Source organism: Aythya fuligula, chromosome 8, assembly GCF_009819795.1.
Source record: "Aythya fuligula isolate bAytFul2 chromosome 8, bAytFul2.pri, whole genome shotgun sequence".
NCBI classification, from domain to species: domain Eukaryota; kingdom Metazoa; phylum Chordata; class Aves; order Anseriformes; family Anatidae; genus Aythya; species Aythya fuligula.
In genome coordinates this window covers 6,168,621-6,189,753 of record NC_045566.1, presented here as the reverse complement: position 1 = coordinate 6,189,753, position 21,133 = coordinate 6,168,621, and the positions used below count along the sequence as shown (strand labels likewise).

Genomic DNA, 21,133 nt, shown 5'->3' with positions numbered 1-21,133 from the left:
GCTGTTGTAGTAATTGGAAGCAATACTTTGAACTTTTTTATAATTCTCTGCTCGAAGGTCTCATGCATTTTATGAATAATAAGTATGTTTCCTTGGCTTTCCTACCAGAAGAAAAATGATTGAGACTTGCAATAGATATTTCTGCCTCCAGAGTCAGGTATGAGAGACAGGTAGGTAATGAAATATTCAGATATCTACAAAATAGATAAATATCCCATTCCTTCATCTCACAGGACACTGGAAAGTTTAATTAATATCTGTGAAGCCGTCATAACGATTTGAACAAAAACATGGCTCAAATAATTCAGTATTCACAGTAGTTGCAGTAAACATGCAGCAGATAAACTTTTAACCATGCATTAGGAATGAATAAAAAAATAAAATACTTAAAAACCCCATTGCCAAGTGAAATAGAATCTGTTAAAAAAATAGTGTGTGATCATGTCATCAATTTTAAGTCTGGCATTTCTAAATTCCAAGTAACCTAATATTATTTGAATGTAACTTTCTACATGTAATTTCTTATGTTTGAAAATAGAGAAAATAGGAGAGGAATTTTGCATTGGCAACCATGTGAGTCAGGTGGCTTATTTCAAACTATCATACAGAACTTTGCCACATGTATTAATGAAATAAATAAGAGCCATTGTTTGTTATCACACGTGTGAAAGAGAACTAAATGAAACCACAGGATTTAATACACTTGTTGACAGAAAAGGAAGGGAGACAAGCAGGAAACCTGTGTTCACTTCCAAACTTTACATATAAATGACCCCTAGTGAGCTCAGACTTCTTCCTATTCTTCCAAAGCTTAGTTCTCTTTGCCTAATCCTTTCAATTTGCCTATGGTCACTCTCCCCCATTCCCATCTCTTCATCCTAACCCCATTCTCATTAACTACTAAATCCCAGCCCCTGATCCTTCAGCTTCTCATCACACTCTCAGTTTCCTACCCCACCTAAATCAGACCTTGCATATCTTTGTCCCTAATATATTATTTCACTCAATTTCTGCCTTACCACATAAGCTGTCACTCCCCTACCTCAGCTTTCAGAACTTTTTTCCATTTCTTTGTTTCCAGCTCCCTTCCCTTAACTCTTCCCTTGGAATCCCTCTTTCTCTTTTTCAGACTTCTCATTCAGTCTCAATCTCTCTCCCATGTCTTCTAGCCTCACAACATACTTCTGAATGAAATTTAAAAAAAAAATCAACAGGAGAGAGAAACTTGGGACAGAAAACTTCAGTCCTAATAATCAAGTTTGGCAAGATAAGAAGCCATTGTAAATAGGCACCTCTAAACAGCCTCTCTCTTGCTGCAGAACTTTACCAATAGATGATTCCCCTACACCCAAAATAAAATAAATAAATAAAATAAAATAAAAAAAAACAGTTGTGTAGGAAAGTTAAATAGGAAAGAGTTCTTGCTGCTATTAATGTCTGAATTTTGTTGAATTATAAATTAGAATGAATGTTTTCTATGAAAGTTGAGTGTAAGAACCGTGAGTCAAGGTACACAAAAATATGCCAAAAGGATAACTTAAAAATATTGATATAACTATATAGCAAATCAGCATATGATTAAAAAAAAAAAAAAAATCCTCTTAAAAAGACTGAATCTAAATTGTCTAAGAAGTTGAGCCAAACACAGGAAATAAATAAGCTTTGGTTCAATTTTATGATGAAAATCATGGGAAGATTTTTTTAACATATTATTTGTTCACTGATATCTAGAAGTCACTGCTTCATACTTGTTTTCATAAATTCTATTTCTTTAATCTTCAGTTTCAATCAGGGTAAAATCAAACTGTGATAGAAAGTGACAATTCATTATGAACCTATGGACGTATCATTTTCTATTTCTATTTCTATATCATTTTCTATTAACATAGAATCAATGCTTAAAAGATCAAACAATTTACACATTTTGCAGGTGCTATATCTGATAGCTATCCTGCTTAAATTGAAAGGTGTGAAATAATAGGTCCATAATTTCTAACTTCCTTACAACTGTGTATCTCAGTTTCAGAATAATCCTTATAATCATCCCCTATATGAAGAAATTACATACTTACTAAAATTCTTTAGAATTTGTACAGTTCTATTTAAGTATAAATTGCTTTACAATATATAAATGAACCTCTAAAATTAAAAATAATCATATTTTACGTGCAGGGCAAATAACGCAAACTTAAGTTAAATGACAATCATAAAAGACTGGTAAGTAAGAAGCACATAATTTCTGGCAAATCCGTAAAGATTCCAAAGAATATTTATATTTTTTAACAAGTACATTAAAACATCCTAAAGTAGAGGGACTGCATGTAGTACTGGAAGATATCAGTATCAGAGCTCAAACTATTACCAAGCCCTGACCAGCCTCACCTGGGTCATCCTCTACCCACATTCTCTGCTCATTGGTCCAGGATTCCCATTTAAGTTCTTGTGTAAGCATCTTAGCCCTCCCAAAGCTACACCAGAGATATGTCTGTGCTCTCTCCTGTTTCCTACTAGTTTAGCATACTGCTGGTCCTCCTTGATGAACTTTAGACCTATGCTGTTGGTAACATACCTCACATTTTGTCTCCTGAGTCAACGCTGGACTTGACTCAGTGTCTTACCTTGCCTAGGCTACTGATGGCAGCTGCCACCAGCTAGGTCCTGCTCAGACCTTGTGGGACAGGACCCTGGCTGATGAGGACACTGCTCCTCCTGGAGTTGCTCTGGCTCTTGCTGCTTCTTTCTAGTTAGCTGGAAGACAAGAAACTCTCACTTGCCTGGAGTTCATCTCAAGGTAAAACCTGAGATTAAAATGTGAAGTGTTAGTTGGATTATTGTGGGTTTGTTAATACAATTCAAGCTCTCTTAAGTACAACTTCCTTCATCTCTAAGAACTGAACTTTTTCTTGAGAAGGTCACATGTGGCAAAGCTTCTGTTGTAATCCAGAAACCACCTTCAGCAGTGCTGGGGACTGGGTCTTTGGAGGGTGCAGCATACACACATTGCTCTCCAGAGGACTTTTTCTTATTCTTCCTTCTGTGAGCCAAGCTGCACCCAGAGGCACATGATGGATGCACATGTGCTATCTTGAGCTTCAATCTATTCTTTCCAACAGGTAATGCTATGACTGCCTGGGCCCCACTTCTTTTTGTTTGTTTGTTTTTTAAAGTTTAAAATATTGAGAGGAAGTAACCTCAGAAACGAGCTGGAGACAGGTCTCATAGAAACAAACTATAATGTGGGTAATTTTATCCCTCATAAAACCAAGGGGCTCTGAGCACAGCTGCCAAGGTGTGATCCCTCTCAACTACCTCATCACTTCACCAGGACCCCTCGGAGGCTTATAGGCAGAGGTGGACCCTCGAAGTCTCTTCTCAACTTCGGACCGACCGCTGAGGGAGACCCAAACCCCATCGATCAGAGCACTTTCTGCGAGCAACCCCCTCAGGGCGGTCGGCTCCCGGCTCTTCCCCTCACCTCAGGGCGCGGGCGGCGCCCGGCTCCCGCCGCTTCTCCCCGCGGCGCCGCCCGGGGAGGGCGCTGAGGGGGCCGGCGGCCGCCTCCCGCCGCCTGCCCCGCTCCTCGCCCCTCACGGCCCCGCAGCCCCCCGGCCGGCCGAGCTCCGCCCGCTCGCCGCCCCACCTCCAGCCCGGGTGCCGGCGGAGCTGAGGCAGCGGGCAGCCCCGCGGGCGGCCGCGGCACGATGAGCGCCGAGTGCAGCAGCTACCTTAACGCCGACAAGGTGCTGGTGAGCGGCTTCAGCTGCCCGCGGGCGGGCGGCGACGCCCGCGCCGTGTACTGCTGCGGCTTCCAGGACGTGAAGTATTGCTGCGATGACCCCCACAGCTTCTTCCCCTACGAGCACAGCTACATGTGGTGGCTCAGGTAGGGGAGCAGCGGCGCCCGCCCTGCCCGGCATGGAGGTGGGGGATCCGCCGGCGAGGCTGGGTGGCTGCTCCGGGAGGTGAGGGACCTGTGTTGGTCCGGACTTGCCTGAGGGTCTATTTCTGAGATACTTGTAGTCTTTCAGGCTGCATTTGCTTCAAAGAGGGGCTTCTGCCAGGGTGGGTTTTGGAGGAGATGGCTCGTGATCCCGGCAATGAGGTGGGAGATGGTCGGTGTGGTGCCTGTGGACGGAGCATCCCTCCGTGCTTTTGGTGTGAGGGGAACTTGGGTCTTGTGGCCAGAGCTTGTAAGCTGGTCTGTGCATAAAGTTCTAGTGACTTCAACTACTTCTCTGTGTGTGTAGTATGACCTAACACTGAATAAGTTTCTATTTGGAAAATGGCAGGTAACTATACTCATGGTCTCTGGGGTCCATCTGGATCTCCAGAGGTGCTGGTAGGGGAGCACACACCAGCCTGGTGCTGTCTGTGCCAGGTTTCTCTCAGGCTGCCCAGCATCCCTGCTGGCTGTGTCGGGGTGTTGGTGCACCCTGGCATCATGCTTTCAGTATTCCTTTATGGTCTTGTTATCCCCATATGTATCTAAACCCTTTCTGGACTTGCTTCTGCAGTCCCAGTAGTAGCAGTCACTACCTGCTGTTTGAGGATAGTTCCCCTTACAAGCTTCTAGAGCTCTGTTTCCTGGTAGTTTTCTGGAGGGCTCTCCAGCATTGTGGGATTTGGTGAACAACAATTACATGTTCATTTTATGCAAAACACTCAAAACATTGTAAGCATTTGCATCAGCCCCCAGCTTTCACCTTTCCAAATTTAAACAGTCCTAGTAATTTAGTCTTTAAAGTCCTATTCCATTTTAGATTATCCTTGGGTTACTCTGTCCCATTGATCGTTTTAGTTGCCTTTTCACAGTGCTGTTCTTGAGGTGCGTAATCTGGAGCTGCATGCTCAAGATGTGAGTAAGGCGAGGTTTTACACAGTGGCAAAATGTTGCCGTCCGTCTTGGTCTCAAAATCCTTCCTTTTGATGGCTGATGCTTTGTTGATGTCTTTGGCTGTTGCTTCATGTTGATGCTGATTTTATTGAACTGTCACTGACTCTAAAACATTTTTTCCTGCGTTCAGAACTGGCAGTTCTGACTTTGTCATGTAGGCTTGGTTGTGTATATTTTCGCAGTAGGTTATGTACATTGAAGTTCATCTGCACTGTTTCTGTCTGCTCAATTGGTTTCCTGTGAGCCTCCTAGCACTCCCTGCCCTCATAGAATATGATCACTTGAGTAGCTTAGGGTCATCAAACTCAGACTTTGTTCTTTTCCGGGTCGTAGATGAAGACTGAATAAAAAGTCTCAGCACTGACTTTTTGTACTGGAAAGGGACCATCTAGCCCTGTGCTCCGCTCCTTATTCTTTTAAGTCATTTTGGATCTGGAACAGAATACTTTCCCCAATCCTGTGTCAGTTCAGGATTTTTATTCCCACCTCCTGTGTGTGGGATATAGTTAGATTTTCAAAAAGCCTTTGGCAATGTATGCAGGGTTCCTTTATCCACCTGCCTATTGACACTTCACAGACTCCATCCTGCAGGTTAGCGAGGCAGTATTTTCCCCCTGCGGTGATGCTGGCTGTTTTACAGAAGTTTGTGTCTGGAAGCAGTGAGCACCAGGAGTTTCCTGAGGGCAGAGTGTGGTAAGAAAGTAGCTGAAGAGGTGACCTCACCAGCGAGGGACCTGTCCCTTGTATTGAGGTGAGCAGGGCAGGCCTGGCTGGAGCAGTAGCCAGGACCAAGCAAGTCCACAGTGGTGATGCAGGCCCAAGGGCAAGCTGAGAAGTTAAGTGAGCAAGTCAGGAGTTGGTCTGGAGACAGTAACCAGTCAGTCACAGCCTGGTGATCCCCACCAGGCAAGTCCAAGCTCAAATCAGGAGGTAAATCTGCAAGTGAGGGCCTGGATCAACACGGATTGGCCTGGTGCAGGGTAAGAGCCTCAGCTTAATGGCAGCTCCCAAGGGAAGGAGGAACAGAGAAGCAGCCCCCTCAGAGCCTGGAGAGCTCTCCTGAGGGCCACCAGCTGTATAGGCTTGGTCTGGAGCATCCAGGGCACTGGGGAAGTGGGCGATGAGGGCCATGATGCTGTGTCTATCTCTTGGCTTAGTGGTCTTACTCTTTTTTTATGGACCTTTTTCTTGCCCAAGTGGAAGTCAGGTTTGCTAGTCTATAGTTCTGGGTTCACCCCTAGAGCCCTATGTTAGCTTGGACTTGCATCTCCAGCCTACCAGTCCTCTGACAGAGCGCCTTACGTGGAGTGCTTTGGCCAGCGGTCCTGCAATTTCACACCTCAATTTCTTCAGGGCTCTTGTTGTCCAGTACTGTACACTAGATAAATGAGAGCGTATAATTATTTAAAATCTAGTGTCATTGATATTGAACATGAGTTTCCCAAGCATCTTCATCTCTGAAGACTGACACAGAACTGTTCAGCTTTCCTGCTGTAAGAGGATGTTCCCAAGTGTCCTTCTTACATTTTTCTCATTGAATAACCATGCTATTTAACTTTATATGGTATAATTTTTTTGGATAGTCTGTTTTGGTCATGGGAAGCCTTCTTAAGATGGCAGAACTAGTGTATAATGAAGATTTGTTATGCTCTTGCACCAGGATTGGTGTAATGAAGGCTGTTAAAGCTAGATCTTCCAGAAAGTACTTCAAAGGGCAAGATCCTATGAGAGGCTCTGATGAAGTACCTCTCTGAAGGAACTTCACTTACAAAGATCTTCTAGGGTCTGAGAGGTGACTTCTAAGCCTCTGAGTCAGAAATTTGGGCCAAAACTTTGAAACTTCAGGATTTGATTATTTTTTCAATATGGTGGCCCTAAGCTGCTGATGGGATCTGAGAAAACTGCGGTTGGTGTGGTTTTGGTTGTGCTTAAGTTCTGCCATAACTGTTTTTATCCCTCATAGAGAAGAGGCAAATAAATGTAATTTACTTCTCTAAGCAAATTAACAGAATGGTTAGAATCTGTTTACTGAAGTGCTTTCCCAGTAACAAATGAAAGGACAATTTTTAGTTTCTAACACTGGAAGCTGTACAGTACTGCAGCACCTTAAACTGTATATATTTGTACATGACAGCTCCATTAGGCATTTAAAGAAGACATGTTTAAAATAACATTTTTCTGATTGCTTTCAATATTTTGGTGATCCCTGCTTTGTTTGTCTTTGTTTCAGGCTGTTGCCTACATCAGAGTGTCAGAACCATAAGTTAAAATAATCCTTCAAGTGGTTATTACAGCTTTTGAGGGTACACTTCTAAGACTTAACCCTTAAGACTTAAAATTTTTCAGGAGCTTGCCAAACCCAGCCAAGATATGCCTGGAGATTGTGAAACTGCTGGAAAAAAAAAGGAAAGGAACTGGAAGATCTTCTGGAGAAACTGTTACAAGCTTTTCTTTACTCCAGAGCTTGAAATTCCTCATCCTGCATCTTTTTTTGCTTGGCTGCACCCATTAATTTGAAAGCAGTGGCTGAACGCACCACCAAGAGGTTGGTGGTATCTCAGGGATTACTTCTGTTTGACACACCAGGAACAGCTTCAGGCAGTTAATGTGCATTTCTGTTGTGTTTTTCCTGCTGTGGGAGACACATTGCCAAACCACTTGGCAGCCAGCTCTGACAGAAGTAATTCCTGAAGAAACCAGCAGCCTAGGCAACCTGAAGCAATTGTCTCTTGCAGGCTTACCGTATTTTTTTTTTTTTTTTTTTTTTTTGCCAAATCACTACTGCCTGTACTAAGTTTATAGCTATATGCTTCACTTATTCTTGGCAAAACTGAACCTTCTTTTCCCTTCTCACTCCTGCAAAAACTGATCTTTGAAGTGTTCCCGAACACCTGCTGTCCTAGGAGCTGCTGGAAAATCACAAGAAAAATCTTAGAGCAACTCTTACAAATTATGTAGCTTTTAAACTTTTTATCTGTAATATTAGTTGTTTCTTGCTTATCTTTTTTCTTCCCCTGGTAGTTAAGATCAAGTAATGTATCTTTTTGATTTGTGGTCTAGGGGTTCTTTCTACCTTTCTGGGAAAGCTGACCTCAGGGAGGAAAAGTGAAGGATGTCTTTTCCTGTCTCAAGTCAGGAGCCCATGGAACAGGGAAGGAACACGAGCAAAAAAGTAGCGGTGTGAAGAATTTGCCAGAAGGTTTTGGAGCTTCTGAAACACAAAACAGATGCTACAAATCACTAGTGAGCAGGGCACTGAGAAACTTACCCTTCAGAGCTATGTACATGTACTTAGGACATCTTTACCTCCAAACTGAGTGGAAGGGGGAAGCACTGAGCAGGTAGCACTTGGACTGAACTGTGATGCTGGTGTGTTTGGTCAATACATTTCGTTTTAAAATCTTAGGCTTCTTTATTGTTATTGCTCAAAGTTTATTTTGCAAATGATATGGCTTCTTTCAGTATCAAATAGAATTACAGTGTCCATTCCAAAGCCTTATCTTTTGTTAGCTTCATATAATATTTGATTAAAACTGAGGCATGCCAAGTATAGCTCTCAATCAGGATACTTTATTAACACCTGTAGAACCACAGTGACCTAATGCTCTAGCCAGACTTTGCTCAGCTGCACAGATCTTCGTGAGTGTTTTGGCTTTCCAAAATAGCAAGACTTTTACTCCTGTCTGTCCGTTCTTCCAATCTTCTGTTAATATTTATCAGTTGCTTCCCAAGTACTACGTACTGTACATCACTGCAGCAATGGTATTGGGAACATTTGTTTCACTCAGATCCAGATGACTCATGAGCTTCCTTTTAATCTTTCGGTGGATGTGCTGCATCTGTTTACCCAATATTTAAATTGTTCCTTGCTGTTGTTGGTGTGGACGGAGTAGTTCTAAGGACTAAAAATAACTGCAGGTGGCTGCTGAGCCTCTGCTGCAAGAAATGTTGACCCACAAAGGAGCTCTCCAGCCAGCACAGAGGAAGCCCTGGGGAGCCTGCAGATGGTGAAGCCTCTCTGCTCAATAAAGCCTCTGGCAGTGCAGCTGTGGCAGTGCCACACGTGGTGCTCAGTGTAACAGCACCAGGAGCACCAGCGATGCTTGTGGTGCATGGCTGTGTTGTTGTATGTAGGGAAAAAAATCTTGGGAGAGCTTTGTTTGGTTTGTGGATCTTCTGTCAAACTTAGAGTTGCTCATGTTGTGTAAATGGCACCAGGATTACTGCTAGGCCTTCACAGCTGCTTTTTTATGCTAGATCTGAGGATGGGTGGGGAATTGATAATGTTAGTGAGGCCACAGCTGTGGACAAAAGCAACTTTTAAGTTTTCTTGTTTAATGGCTGTGTTGCCAGAAGCCTGATCTTGAAGACTCATCCTGAGACCTGTGGGCTGTTATGTGGACTGCTGTGTAGACTTTAAACACCCACTGTTTGAAGTGAACATGGCAAAATGTTTTTAACGAGCTTTACATTACTACTAGGTGGAGTAATTGCTGGAGAAGGCAGGGGACCTGCTGCAGGGTTGTCTTTATTTTCAGGGAAGGGTGAGCATTAAAATGACGGCTATTTAGGCGTTTTGTTTGATAACTATCTTAACTATAAAAAGAAATGTACCTCTGTCTTAGAATGCTTCAGTGTTCAGAAATGTAGAAGGCATTTTAAATTCCCCTGAATTAATTCAATAAATTAAAAAACAATCTCACTCCCAAACCTTAACCTCAAATCAACCTTTTAGAAATTAATAATACACTCTAAGAGGTCTGATTGCTTCAGCACATTGAGAACAATCTGGTATTGACATACTATGTTTGACAACTAAGTACAACCCGATTCTTAATTGCTGATTGCTTTAGGAAGTGATATCTAGGATGTCTGTATTTGATTTTGTGGTGCCAATTTCCATGTTTTGGGTAAGATCTCTTCATGTTGCTGCTGCATAACAAACTTTTTTTAGTGATGTGTAACCTATCATAAATCTCTGACTTGTAATAGGAAATGGAGAGTTTCCCCCCAGAACTGTTTTTTTCTTACCTTTGCTGTTCATAGCTTGCAAGGCATCTTGCACAGTAATAATGCCAAGGCATTGTGCTGCACAATGCTCAGCTGTACTGCTTAACAGTGTCATCTGCCTCTGCGTAGAGGAGAGCTACAACTGAAGTAATGGATGCCTGAATAGAGGAAAAAAAAGTAATATGTACCTGATTTAGTTAGCTTTAGAACAGCTGACTTTGCTTAACATTTGGATAGGAGATAAGCAACTTCTTTTGTCCTGTACTGCAGACTGTTATTTGAAAGAAATCTTAAAACAGGGCTAATTCTAACAGAAGAAAAAAGCACAAATACCTATTTCTGAAGAGCCTCCGGGTATGTGTTACTTCCTCTTATGGAATCAATCAGCTTTGGAGATCATTCTTGGTTTGGCTGCTCGCCTTAGCCCAGCGTAGTGCATTGCTTCTGTTTTGTCCTTGGAGTCAAGATGTTTCAAATGAAAAAATGAGGCCAGAATCCGTGTGAGATCCCTGATTGTAAGAACATCATCAAATGCCATATTAATCAGAACGTTGCTAGCCTCTATGCTCTGTTTGAGCCAAAAAATATACTTAATGTGTTCATGTGAAACTAGCTTGTGTAGCTGAATACCATGAGCAATCTTCATAAAGGCAAAATAATTCTTTCCAGAATCAATTGTTTCACTGATACCAATTTACTTGTGTGTAGAGCTAAATGTTGTACAGACTTTGTTAATGGATTTGGCATAACAAATGAGAACTTTGTGTAAAAGTCATACTAATACCTGCTGGACTTAAGAGTTTCTCTTATGGACATATATCTGTGTCATGGGAGCTCATAGAAAAGCTTTGCAGTAACTTGAATGTGATGTTCTTGAAAACATCCTGAGACACAATTCTTCCCATCTCCCTGCAAGGCCTCAGTAGAAGTGAATTCTGATAGTGGTGCTGTGTTAGGGGATTTTTATCACTAGAATTCATATCATAGAACTTAAGACATTCATCTCTATCCTTTTTCTATGTTAAAATCATAAATACACTGGAATAGTAATATAAGGATTCTCAAGTCTCAAACCATGATCAAAACACCACTTTTAATTTCCTAAGAAGTCTCTTATATTAACAAAGAGCCACAACCATGATCACAGTATTCTACCTAGATCTACAGAGCTGCTAGTAGAACTGAATAATGTGGCTTTCACATTTATCCCATTTTTTATGGACATGTCAGCTTTGGAGGAAGACCTGTTACAAACAAGTACTTTGCTTAAAGTCCTATGATAAGTTTTTCTAGCAATAAATGTGGTATTTCAGGTTGAAAATGCAGCTTTAATAATCATGTTTGAGAAAAAGGAGCTTGCATCAACTGCCTGGACCTCTGGAATTCCACTTTTTGTTTCCTTGTGATATTTAGCAACTCTCAAAATTTAGTCAAAATTCTGTTAAGGAATTGAAAAAATTGGGGAAAGGTAAAGCAAAAAAAAAAAAGGGGGGAAAAAACCAAACAAACAAACTAAAGACCATTTTTTTTCAGTAGTTTGCATTAATTTTCTTGTCAAAATACCTTGGTTGTTTTGTCTATTTGGGAAGACCACTGTTAATTTTCCCAGTTTTTGCACAGATAGTAATATTGTGTGAAGTCTGTGCGTCCTTCAGACTGTACTTTTAATTGGGAAACACAGTGCCTGTATTCCTGGATTTGGTTTATCTGGGAATATGCACTGCTTTGGAGTAGTTTGATTCACTGGCACCAGTTACTGCATTAAGTTCTTTCTGATTTTCATAGACATAGCTGAAATCAAGCTGAGGGCTACTGTGCATAGGTTACATGAAGTATCATAAAGGTTCAACTGCTGTGTAATATCATCAGCCCTTCTGAGGGCAACAAAATAATGCAGTTTGTGCAAACTAAGTATCGAGCTCTAAATTTCTATGTACAGTCATTCCCTTACCTGTGTACATGTAAACTCTGGGCATAATCCTGACCACTACTTCAATGGCTATCACAGCATGTTTGTACACCTAATTTCTTTATTTTCTCTCTTAGTGTTGGAGCACTCGTGGGCCTGTCAATAGCAGCAGTGGTCCTGTTTGCTTTTATCATCACTGTGTGTGTTCTCTGTTACTTGTTTATCAGCACAAAGCCTCGCAGCAAGCTGGATACTGGTTTACACTTACAGATGGCAGGTAAGGCTGGATATTGACAGAATAAAGCTCTTCCTCTGGAGGAGATAACACTCTGTCGAAAACACGTGTGGAGAATCCAACTGTACATTTTCTTCCTGATGGTGGCCCTAGGTTGTAGTCTGTTTTGCTAGATTAACTTCTAAATGAAATCTGTAATGAACTCAAATGAAAATATTTAGCACAAGCTCAATATATTTAATTAGTAGGAAGAGTAAAATTCTGCAATCCTTATTAAGGATGCAACAAATAAATCCCATCGTCAGCAAGAGGCCAAATGAGTTGTTCTGGATTTCCTATCCAAGTGCACAAACATATGGTAATGATTTCATTCTAGGGATAAGACTCTCAAAAGTTCTGTGTGATTCCTCCCTGACAAGGAATTATTCTTTTTCATGCCTTAACTTTGTGCATGGACTGTGGATGAGCAGACACCTACAGGAAAAATGCATGTCACCTACTGGCATAGGAGAAACTGTGGCTACCTCAGCCCAGTATTTGTGGCTTAGATTGTAATGGTAACTAAAAGCTTCGGGTTTCACAATTCTTTCCAAAGATGACATTCTTGATGGTTGGTTGTATTAACAATTATTTTTAATTAATTAAAAGAATTAGAACATTTATGCAGGTTGGCCAGTACAATACATTATCCACTGACTATAAAGGTCACCTTGTTGGGTATTAGTTAGAAATTAGTGTTCTCAGTTGAATACAAATCTGAGAGAACCAAGGAAGCATTGGCATAAGCTGACATTGCCTTAGTACCATATATACATTTTATCAGATCAGTGGCAGAAAGAAGTTTCTGCTCTAAGAGTACAGGTGTTCAATCGCAGAGCTGGAGTGGAAGCAGGCATGGCTAGGCTTATGTAAGATTTATTTTCACATGTATGTGAGAAACCTACATATGTGAAATCGAGTTGCAAGTTCTGATGGCAGGATGTGGTGTGATAAGTTTCAGCTTTTTTTTGAGAGCTTTCTAAATGTGTAAATTTGGCTTTAGTTCAACAAGTAAAGTTTTTGGAAATAAAGTGAATGTTTGTTCTCTTGCTGGATTTTATTTACTTAGGCCTTATAAGTAGAACAAGTTGAAAAAGGGAAATAATTCATGGAAAGAAATCTCTTGCTTTTTCCCCATCACCTCAGATTCAACATTTTTTTTTTTACTATCTTTTAAAGTGCTTCCATACTTGAATGCCAATAGATGACCAATGAGTTATTGTAATTATAGCCTATCAGACAGTAATAAGCATCTAACTCAGTTTACTTCATACCAAACTTCCTACATCTTGTTTTTTTCTCTAGAGAATGCAGTTTATAGGGCTCTCAGGAAATGGAAAGCCTCCTTTGGAACTACCTAAGCTGAGCAAGCTGTAAAAGCAAAAGTCACACATTCAGCAAACTGCTACTAATCTGCAAATTGAAAACTTGACACCTGTCCTGGAGAGAGACAGTGGAAATAGGACCTGCTACCTAGAGAAGCCTAAATAAACACTTGAGTAGGATGAACAAAATACCCAGTGAACTCTTACAAACTGGCATTATGCTTTTCAATGTTTTGCTGTTTAACTTTTTCCCTCAGGTTTTTTTTTGCTGTGTTATTAGCTCTTGGTCTATTCTATTGCCAGGACAGCAGTGTTTCTCATGCTTTGTGTCTTTGTGCCAGACTGCAGGGTTCACATAGGTATTCTCTTTCTCAGTTCCAGGTATTAGGATTCACGATGCTGAGAGATCTCTCTGTTTCCTTAACCATCTCCCATGTTGTTTTGAGCTTTTTTCAGACAGCATTGCTTCGTGTTTAAGCACTGGTTTGACTTTTTGCTTGTCCTGTTTTCACTTCTATTATTCTGCTGCTTTGACTGCTCTGAATGGCAATTATTTCACACAGAAGTTCTGATAGCTTTAGCTGTTGATGAGGTAGACTGCCAGAAATTGAAAGCCCATTGCTTTGCCAAGGTTGAGAGATCTTTGAAAAAGCTGAAGGATTTCATTGACAAGCCTGAGTGCTTATCTTCATCATACCTGGGTTTCTTCTGCGTGGAAGTTATGCAAGATCAGAGCCTCTTATGAGTTGGCTGGTTAGCTGCTTTCAGGCCTAAGGAATAATAAAAGCAACCTCTCTTCTGCTCTTTCTATAGGCAGTAAAAATGAAAACAATTTTTAGGAGCTTCAGAAGCTTTTAGGCCTTAGGGTGATGGGTTTTACCTGTGAATTCAGTTTAGTACTGCTTTTCCTGAACTAAAGTAGTCTTGCCTTCGGATGAAGCCTGTCACACATCAGATGGTCAGTGATCAGTGTCAGTACCCCCGTAGCATTCAGTGTATGCTCATTTATGAAAGCAGTACTTATAAGCATTTTCAGTCAAAATATATCATCTCAGATGGACTTCTGTATTTCATTAAACATACAATTGATTATTGTATGCCTTTCTTCCTTCATGTCGTAGTCAAAAAGTTGGTTATTGTGTGGCTCATCAAAGACTTCCTAAAAATAGGAAGTAGAACTGTTGAATTTCTACATAAGTAATTTAAAGTTTGGTAGTAAATATAACAAGATGGATGTGCAACTTCTATTAAATTTTCAGATTCTGCAAAAGGCTTATCAGCTGGAATTTGCCTGTTTAGCTTTGAGCAATGGTGTTCAATGTTTTTTTTCTAGTGCAATGGGTGCTTCTATGTATTACTACTTGTAACTGTTAGACTAATAATCCTATTTGATTTACTAAATGCTTTTGTTTTTCAGACAGTGAGGCTAGAGGGAGTTCTATATGTTAAAAAATACAAGTACTGGATGGATTCTACCAGTGCTGTATGGAAGCAGGTATGGTAACAACACTTTTCCACCATTCTCTATTGTATCTTTATATTCTTTGCTCTGTTCAGTACGTAGTGATGCAGATAGGAAAAGTGTTCTTCAAAGTGCTATGATTCTTTATATGGGTTTTTAGTTTTGCAAAAAGCACTAACAGAAAAGGCTGGGGGACCTTGGGTCATGCTTGTGGACCTTATAACAGTCTCTACATGACATACACCCATACTCCTTTGTGAAGATATGCAAGAGATGACTACATTGTCGTGAACGGAGAAATCTTGAATTACTTGTACATGAGTACTTCATGGTTGTGGGCTAGAGAACATTACATTTCCCCAATGGTGTCTTTGTCCTTTCCCTGGTGCAGTCTGAGCTGCACTAGACCTTACTGAGGATGCAGCCATTGTAAGTTATTCAAAAGAAATTCTTCTATAATAAACTGGTAGAAAGGCTCCTGTATGGCAAAGGGTGAGAGCAGTGAAGTATCTGGCTGGTAGTTTAATCATATGTTTTGGTGATGCTGCCTGTGAGTGCTGAGTCAAGTCTGATAGAGAAATGAACAGGGTTATCATGCAAAAAATGAGTCTTCATATGCTAACTTGATTTTTATGCTGAAATCATGTTTAAAGGTCAAACTGCCTATGGCACAGACCATGCAAAATAGTATTTAAAATGTACGCCAATACAGAAGAATTGTACTTCAGACTTGAGAGGAATTAATGAATAATGCAGAAGACTTCAGCTGGCATGAAAAGTTATTTCCCTTTCTGCAGGGGGGTGAAAGCTTATGGCTAAACATCACAGAATGTGAGGATCTATGCCATAGATCAGTATTGTCTGTCACAGAAATAAATTGGTTCTGTTTGCTCAGCAGTTGTTCTTGGATCAGTAGGAAAGTAAATGTGTCAGTTTCCTGCTTTGTGTATTTTCTCCTGTATCCTTCAAAAAAAGAGCCACCCCGTGCATCAGAAGTGCAAAGACATCCTTCTCAGCACTCTTATCAGCAGAACAAGTTGGTTTGGATTGCTTGTCCTGCTATTTTTGCTACCTTGCTTTTTAGTGGTAACAAAACTCATTTTGAAACTTCTAATCCCCTCTACACATTTCTTCTGCTGTGGCAATGGAAATGCGTTGTGGGAGAAAAATGCAGTAGGAAGACTTAAAACGCTCCTGCAGCACTCTGTAGTAGGAAAACTCAAAAATATCTGAGTCAGGCACTAAGTACTTAGATGAGACCACAGTTCAGGTCTGTGAATGGAGCATTCTTCTGTAAGGCCAGGAGCCTCTCGTTTCATTGTGCCTCAGTTTGCCTGCTTTCTTCCATGCTATAGAGACTGATGTTTATGGAAGTGCTGTAAAATGTAGCCTGCTAAACACTATTGGTTACAGAAACAGAGCAACAGGCAAGAATTAAAAGGCCAGCTGCAAAGGACTTCATTGTACGGTTTGAGTGCATGCATTATATCAAGACCAAAAACCTTAGCAGCTTTTTTTTGTACGTGAATTATCCAATTCTTCTTTGCTGGCAAAATGAGGCTGGCTTTATCATGAGACCTCTTTGTGCTGAAACAAGGAAAAACATGCAGTCAGCTTTTTTTTTTGCTTCCAGATCTAGAATACATCAGCTGGGAACTTTCTGTGAAAATGAAAAGGGAGGCAAGGATATTTTCTGAGCTTTAACTGATAATCAGGTGAACTTTTGGTGGAAAAATCCAGGTCTCTATTTGCTTTTGTCTTCTGCTTTTGACGTCCACTTGTTGCAGATCCCATGCCCTCACTTATTATGAGGAGCCACTTCACTGTGCAGTCTGCATCCACCAGTAGCTGCAAACCTTCAACTGCTGTGAGAAAGCACCACATGGCACTTAAATTTAATATCTATTCTTCTGTCCAAGTCAAGATTTTAAATTGGTGACAGGACCCTATACCATGGCTATGCATGTAGCTCACCACACAGATCAAGCTTGTCTGCATGTTCTTTCTCATCAAAGGGACAAACAAGCCATTGCTTTAATAAGGGAAAGGGGAGGTAAGGGAAAGGGGAGGAACTGGAGGTGTTAATTCAAGCCTGTAGTGTTAACAGATCAAATTATTAAGCTATATATGAGAAACATCTGACATGAAGACAAATCACGATAAGCCAGCTTACCTCTTTGTCAAGGTAATTTTGTCTGTCAGTTAAGTGGGAACAAGTAGCTCTGACTACAAGTATATATGGAAAATTTAGCCCAAAGTTTTCAGTGGCTCATTCGCAGACATTTTTGGAGGGAAGGGTGTCTCAATACCATTCCAGTTGAATATTAACAGCTTGGCTCCAGGAATAAAAAGTATTTGTATAAAATTTATGGATGATGCCACCCTGGGAGAGGCTGCAAGACTCTGGGGGGATAAAACTACCTTTCAGAATTACCTTGGTGCCCTGAAGAAAAGCTCTGAAATCAAAAAGGTGAAATGCAATAAAGATGAAAGCCAAGTACTGTACTTATTTCAGGATTTGACTTTTCTTTTTTACCTGAGGGAGAATAACTGGTTAAGTAATGTGGGAGAAAAATTATCTTGAATTTATAGTTTGTAATAAACAGTATTGATGTTCTGTGCCCATCTTTTGTCCATCATACTAAGGAGGGAAGCTGTATTCAGGATGTAAGGTGGTATTTATTCCAGTTAATGCTGGCAGTACCTGTGATACAGCAATGCTCTTCAGGTGTTAATAAACCAGAGAAGAGACAAAATGAGAAAATGATAAAGGTTTTAGAAAGGCAGATCAAGCTTAAGCTGGCTTAGAAAAGATGACTGTTCTGATAAGTAAAGCAGAGGACTGATTTTTTGTCTGTGGCAGGCAAGGTAAGTAATGAGCTGGATTCTACATTGAAGCAGGTCCAGATTTAGTAACAGAAAAACTTCCAAACTATAAAGGTACCAGAAATACTAGACCAGGCAATGAAGCAGCAGACAGGACTTTCTTCAAAAGGGATCTTGATGAGCAGGTTAAACTCACACTTGTCAAAGGTGAAATGGGTGAAGCATCTTCACAGCCTTGATGTGTGGGAGGCTGTCTTAGCCCCAGGCATCTCTTAGGTGACACCAGTAGACCTTGGCTCTTGCTAGACTGCATCCAGGTCTGGCAAGGAAATGTCTGTCCACCTGCTCTGAGCAGAAACAGACTTGTGTGCTGTCGGAGTACCTGTGAGTCTTCTTGCTAGTCTGGAGAAAGTGATGGCTATAATAGGAATATCTGAGGTCCCTTCTGATCTGATATTTAATTGGAAATGCTGTATTTAGAGATGGCAATGCCAGGGGGAGGGTTCAAATCTAAGCCTACATCTGTCATGTGCATTTTGATACAAGTCAGAATGTGTAATCAGCCCTGGAGCCTGAGGCAAAAGAAAATCTAGGATCTACAAAAAAGTATCACTCAGATAAGCATCACTCTTCCCAGCAAACCAGTATTGAGCTGATGTTCTTGCCAGTTAGGATGCTCTTTGCTGCTAGTAGCCATCTGCCTTGAAAACGAGGATTTCACACTTCAGAACTTCTGTCAGTAGCTGAATTAGCTGAGATTTCTGGCCAGACTTTAGTGCATACCTATTATTTTTGCCTACCCAGACAAACATCCGCTTCTAAACCCAGCTGTGCCAACAGCTGTTGTGCTTCACTTCAGAAGCAATCCCTTTTTAATGAGCAGTAGAATCATTTCTTTGTGTAGGAATTCTGTATATGTAGTTTTGAATATTTTTTGTTATCCTTCAGGTTTAAAGATAGATATTATGTCTACCTTAAAAAAAAAAAAAAAAAGAGTTTAATGTAAATAGTAGATAATTTTCCAAAAGGTACTGCGTAGAAATGTTAGATGAGACTGCCTTGTCTGTTAGGCCTCTTTTCTTGCTCTAGCACCATTGTGTTTTAACTTTTTATTGCATCCAGGATGAAATCACCAATTACAAAGTAGAGGAGCAACAGCAGATCTACCTACCCAGTTATGTTCCTAGAGGAGGCACTTAGTGTTCATAGCTGCAGTGATGCCCTTTAGAGGTATAATATTTCACATGATAAAGGTTAGGAACACGGTGAGATGCTTGGAATAAATAATCCCAGTGAAATGCATCGAGCTGTTTGGTTTGTTCTGGATTTGTTTGTAGGATCTCCTTAGCTGTGCTGTGTAGCAGAGGAAAATCTTCCCCTGTGCAATCTGATTCTCAACTGTGCTTGTTATTTTGCAGGTACAGAGCTGCATTTTTCATGAGGTCCCCACCAAAGCAAGCTGTTGGCAGAACCAACTGGATTCAAAAGATTTTCTAAGCCACAAGGGTGGAACAAGACCCACAAAACCTAACCAACTCTTCCAGAGTTATTTCCTGGTTCCTACAACCACAACTGATAACCAGAGGCCAACCTGAAGCTGTGCTGGGATATGTATTTTTATTATGGCTACTGTACTGGGAAGTGTATATTTTGATTTGCACATACCAGCTATGGCTGCTATGTGCAATTATGTGAATTATGTTGTCTTATCCTGTGCAATTCCAATGTGATAACAGTTATTAGGCAGAGCATAATTTGGTACACCATGTTGACCAAGCTTTGTTTTAAGCTGTTCCTGTGTGCCATTTTAATGTGGTGTCCTCACATCATTAATATGATCTACTTAACCAAATGTGATGGCTTGGTACACAAAAATGTGAGTGCAGTACCTCAATAAAATCAGGCTTTTGCTTGTGTTGCATTTTTCTTAATTTATCACTTTTCCCCAACTTTATTTTCTCAAAGTTCTCATGGATCTTAGAATTATTTTGATGGGAAAATTTCCCTACCAAATGAAGTTAGTCAAAAAGTGCCAGTCAAAGAGCAGAAGGAAAAATGATTTTTGCCAGTTTATTTTAATTTTGCCATCTGGTTTCCTTTGAGGATTCAGCCTTGAGATTCACATAGAAATGAGAAATGTATTCTTCATTTTAAACCACCAGTAAAAGATTTTTAGAACAAAGAGGATTCAAGTTTTTTAAACTTCATACAAACTCAAACTAGTTAGTGAACTAGCAGTCTTGTAGTTCTTAAATTGTGAAGTGATAAGGTATTTTGTGTTGCAGATCAAAATATTTATCTTTTTGTCTCCAGGGCAATTTCTGAATCTTTGATTTCTCATAAGATCATCCCTTGGATACTGAGCTTCTTATTCATTTTGAGTGTTTTAAGATACCAAAGTAACAAATTGTAAAACCAGAAGGCAAAAAAAAACAACAAAAACACTAGTGTTTTGCTTACTTCTAATGCCTGTTTTTTTTCTGTTTTTCTCTTAGGAAAATCAATTTATTAGCTAGCTAGCTTGTAATTAAGGGTCTCTAAATACCACTAAAAAGTACCTCCTACACTGGTTTCATTAGGTGATTCAGTGTGTTGCCCATAATTGCTTTCAAATGTGCAATCACAACAAAGGTGTCTCCCTGTGCTTTACAGACATAAGGCTTAATGTACTTGTTAGGCATAGCCCTGTTTTTTGCCCTGGGAGCATTTCAAGGAGCATTTTAAGCTTGTTGTTTAAATGACTGTAGTAAAGCAAACTCAAGGCTATTCTGTTACCATTACGTATACTAATGTTAATAAAAAGAACTTGCAAGAGTTGCTGTGAGCAGTTTTTTTCCCCTAAAAGTGGAAGAATTTTGTTAATCATAAGGTCAAAATAAAAAGGGGAGAATGACTTAATATGCAATAGGCCTCAGTGACTGTTGTGTATAGAAAGTCTGCATTATCTTCCTGTGTACCTACCCAATATCATCAGAGCAGCACAAACAGCAGCCTCTGATTGATCTCCTTGGGACTGGGCAGGCTGGGTGCTACTGGTAATTCTGGGACTGGCTGCATCTTTCTTTGAAGTCACACCGGTAGAAATAGCTCACTCTAAAGTGGTCTACCCTTGTCATCCCTGTCATTCTCTAGATATTTCAGTATTACTAACTTGCTGTTCACTTCTAATACTGGTCTAGGTAGAAAATACATAATGGTTCTACAGTATCAGTCAAGTTTGTAACAACTTTCATAATTCATCACCTCAGTTAGGTTCTTTGGCCTTTGCAACTTCTAAATTATGGGACTAAAAACAAATAAAAACAAAAGGTCACAGGTTTATTGAATGAAAGTAATGTCAGTTTTAATTGTTTTCCTAACATGGCAAATGCTCAAGATTCCTGAGATGACTCAATCCTTCGAGTTATGGAGCACATGAGGCAGGAAAAGCGTA

The 21,133-nt window shown here is 40.4% G+C and overlaps 1 protein-coding gene across 1 annotated transcript; it reads left to right on the top strand.

Moving 5' to 3' along the window:
- Positions 1 to 3,687: 3,687 nt before the first annotated feature.
- SHISAL2A (shisa like 2A) lies at positions 3,688 to 20,501 on the top strand. Its single transcript, XM_032192209.1, has 4 exons — positions 3,688 to 3,883; positions 11,951 to 12,090; positions 14,830 to 14,907; positions 19,119 to 20,501. Exons 1-3 carry the CDS (start codon positions 3,702 to 3,704, stop codon positions 14,859 to 14,861), a joined length of 354 nt encoding a protein of 117 aa, XP_032048100.1. The 5' UTR covers positions 3,688 to 3,701; the 3' UTR covers positions 14,862 to 14,907; positions 19,119 to 20,501.
- Positions 20,502 to 21,133: the final 632 nt, after the last annotated feature.

Bases quoted from the DNA above. Each gene is read 5' to 3' on its own strand.
- SHISAL2A (XM_032192209.1), top strand. From the start codon at position 3,702: ATGAGCGCCGAGTGCAGCAGCTACCTTAACGCCGACAAGGTGCTGGTG. The intron at 3,884-11,950 runs GTAGGGGAGCAG...TTTCTCTCTTAG, and splicing joins AGCTACATGTGGTGGCTCAG to TGTTGGAGCACTCGTGGGCC. The intron at 12,091-14,829 runs GTAAGGCTGGAT...TTTGTTTTTCAG, and splicing joins TTTACACTTACAGATGGCAG to ACAGTGAGGCTAGAGGGAGT.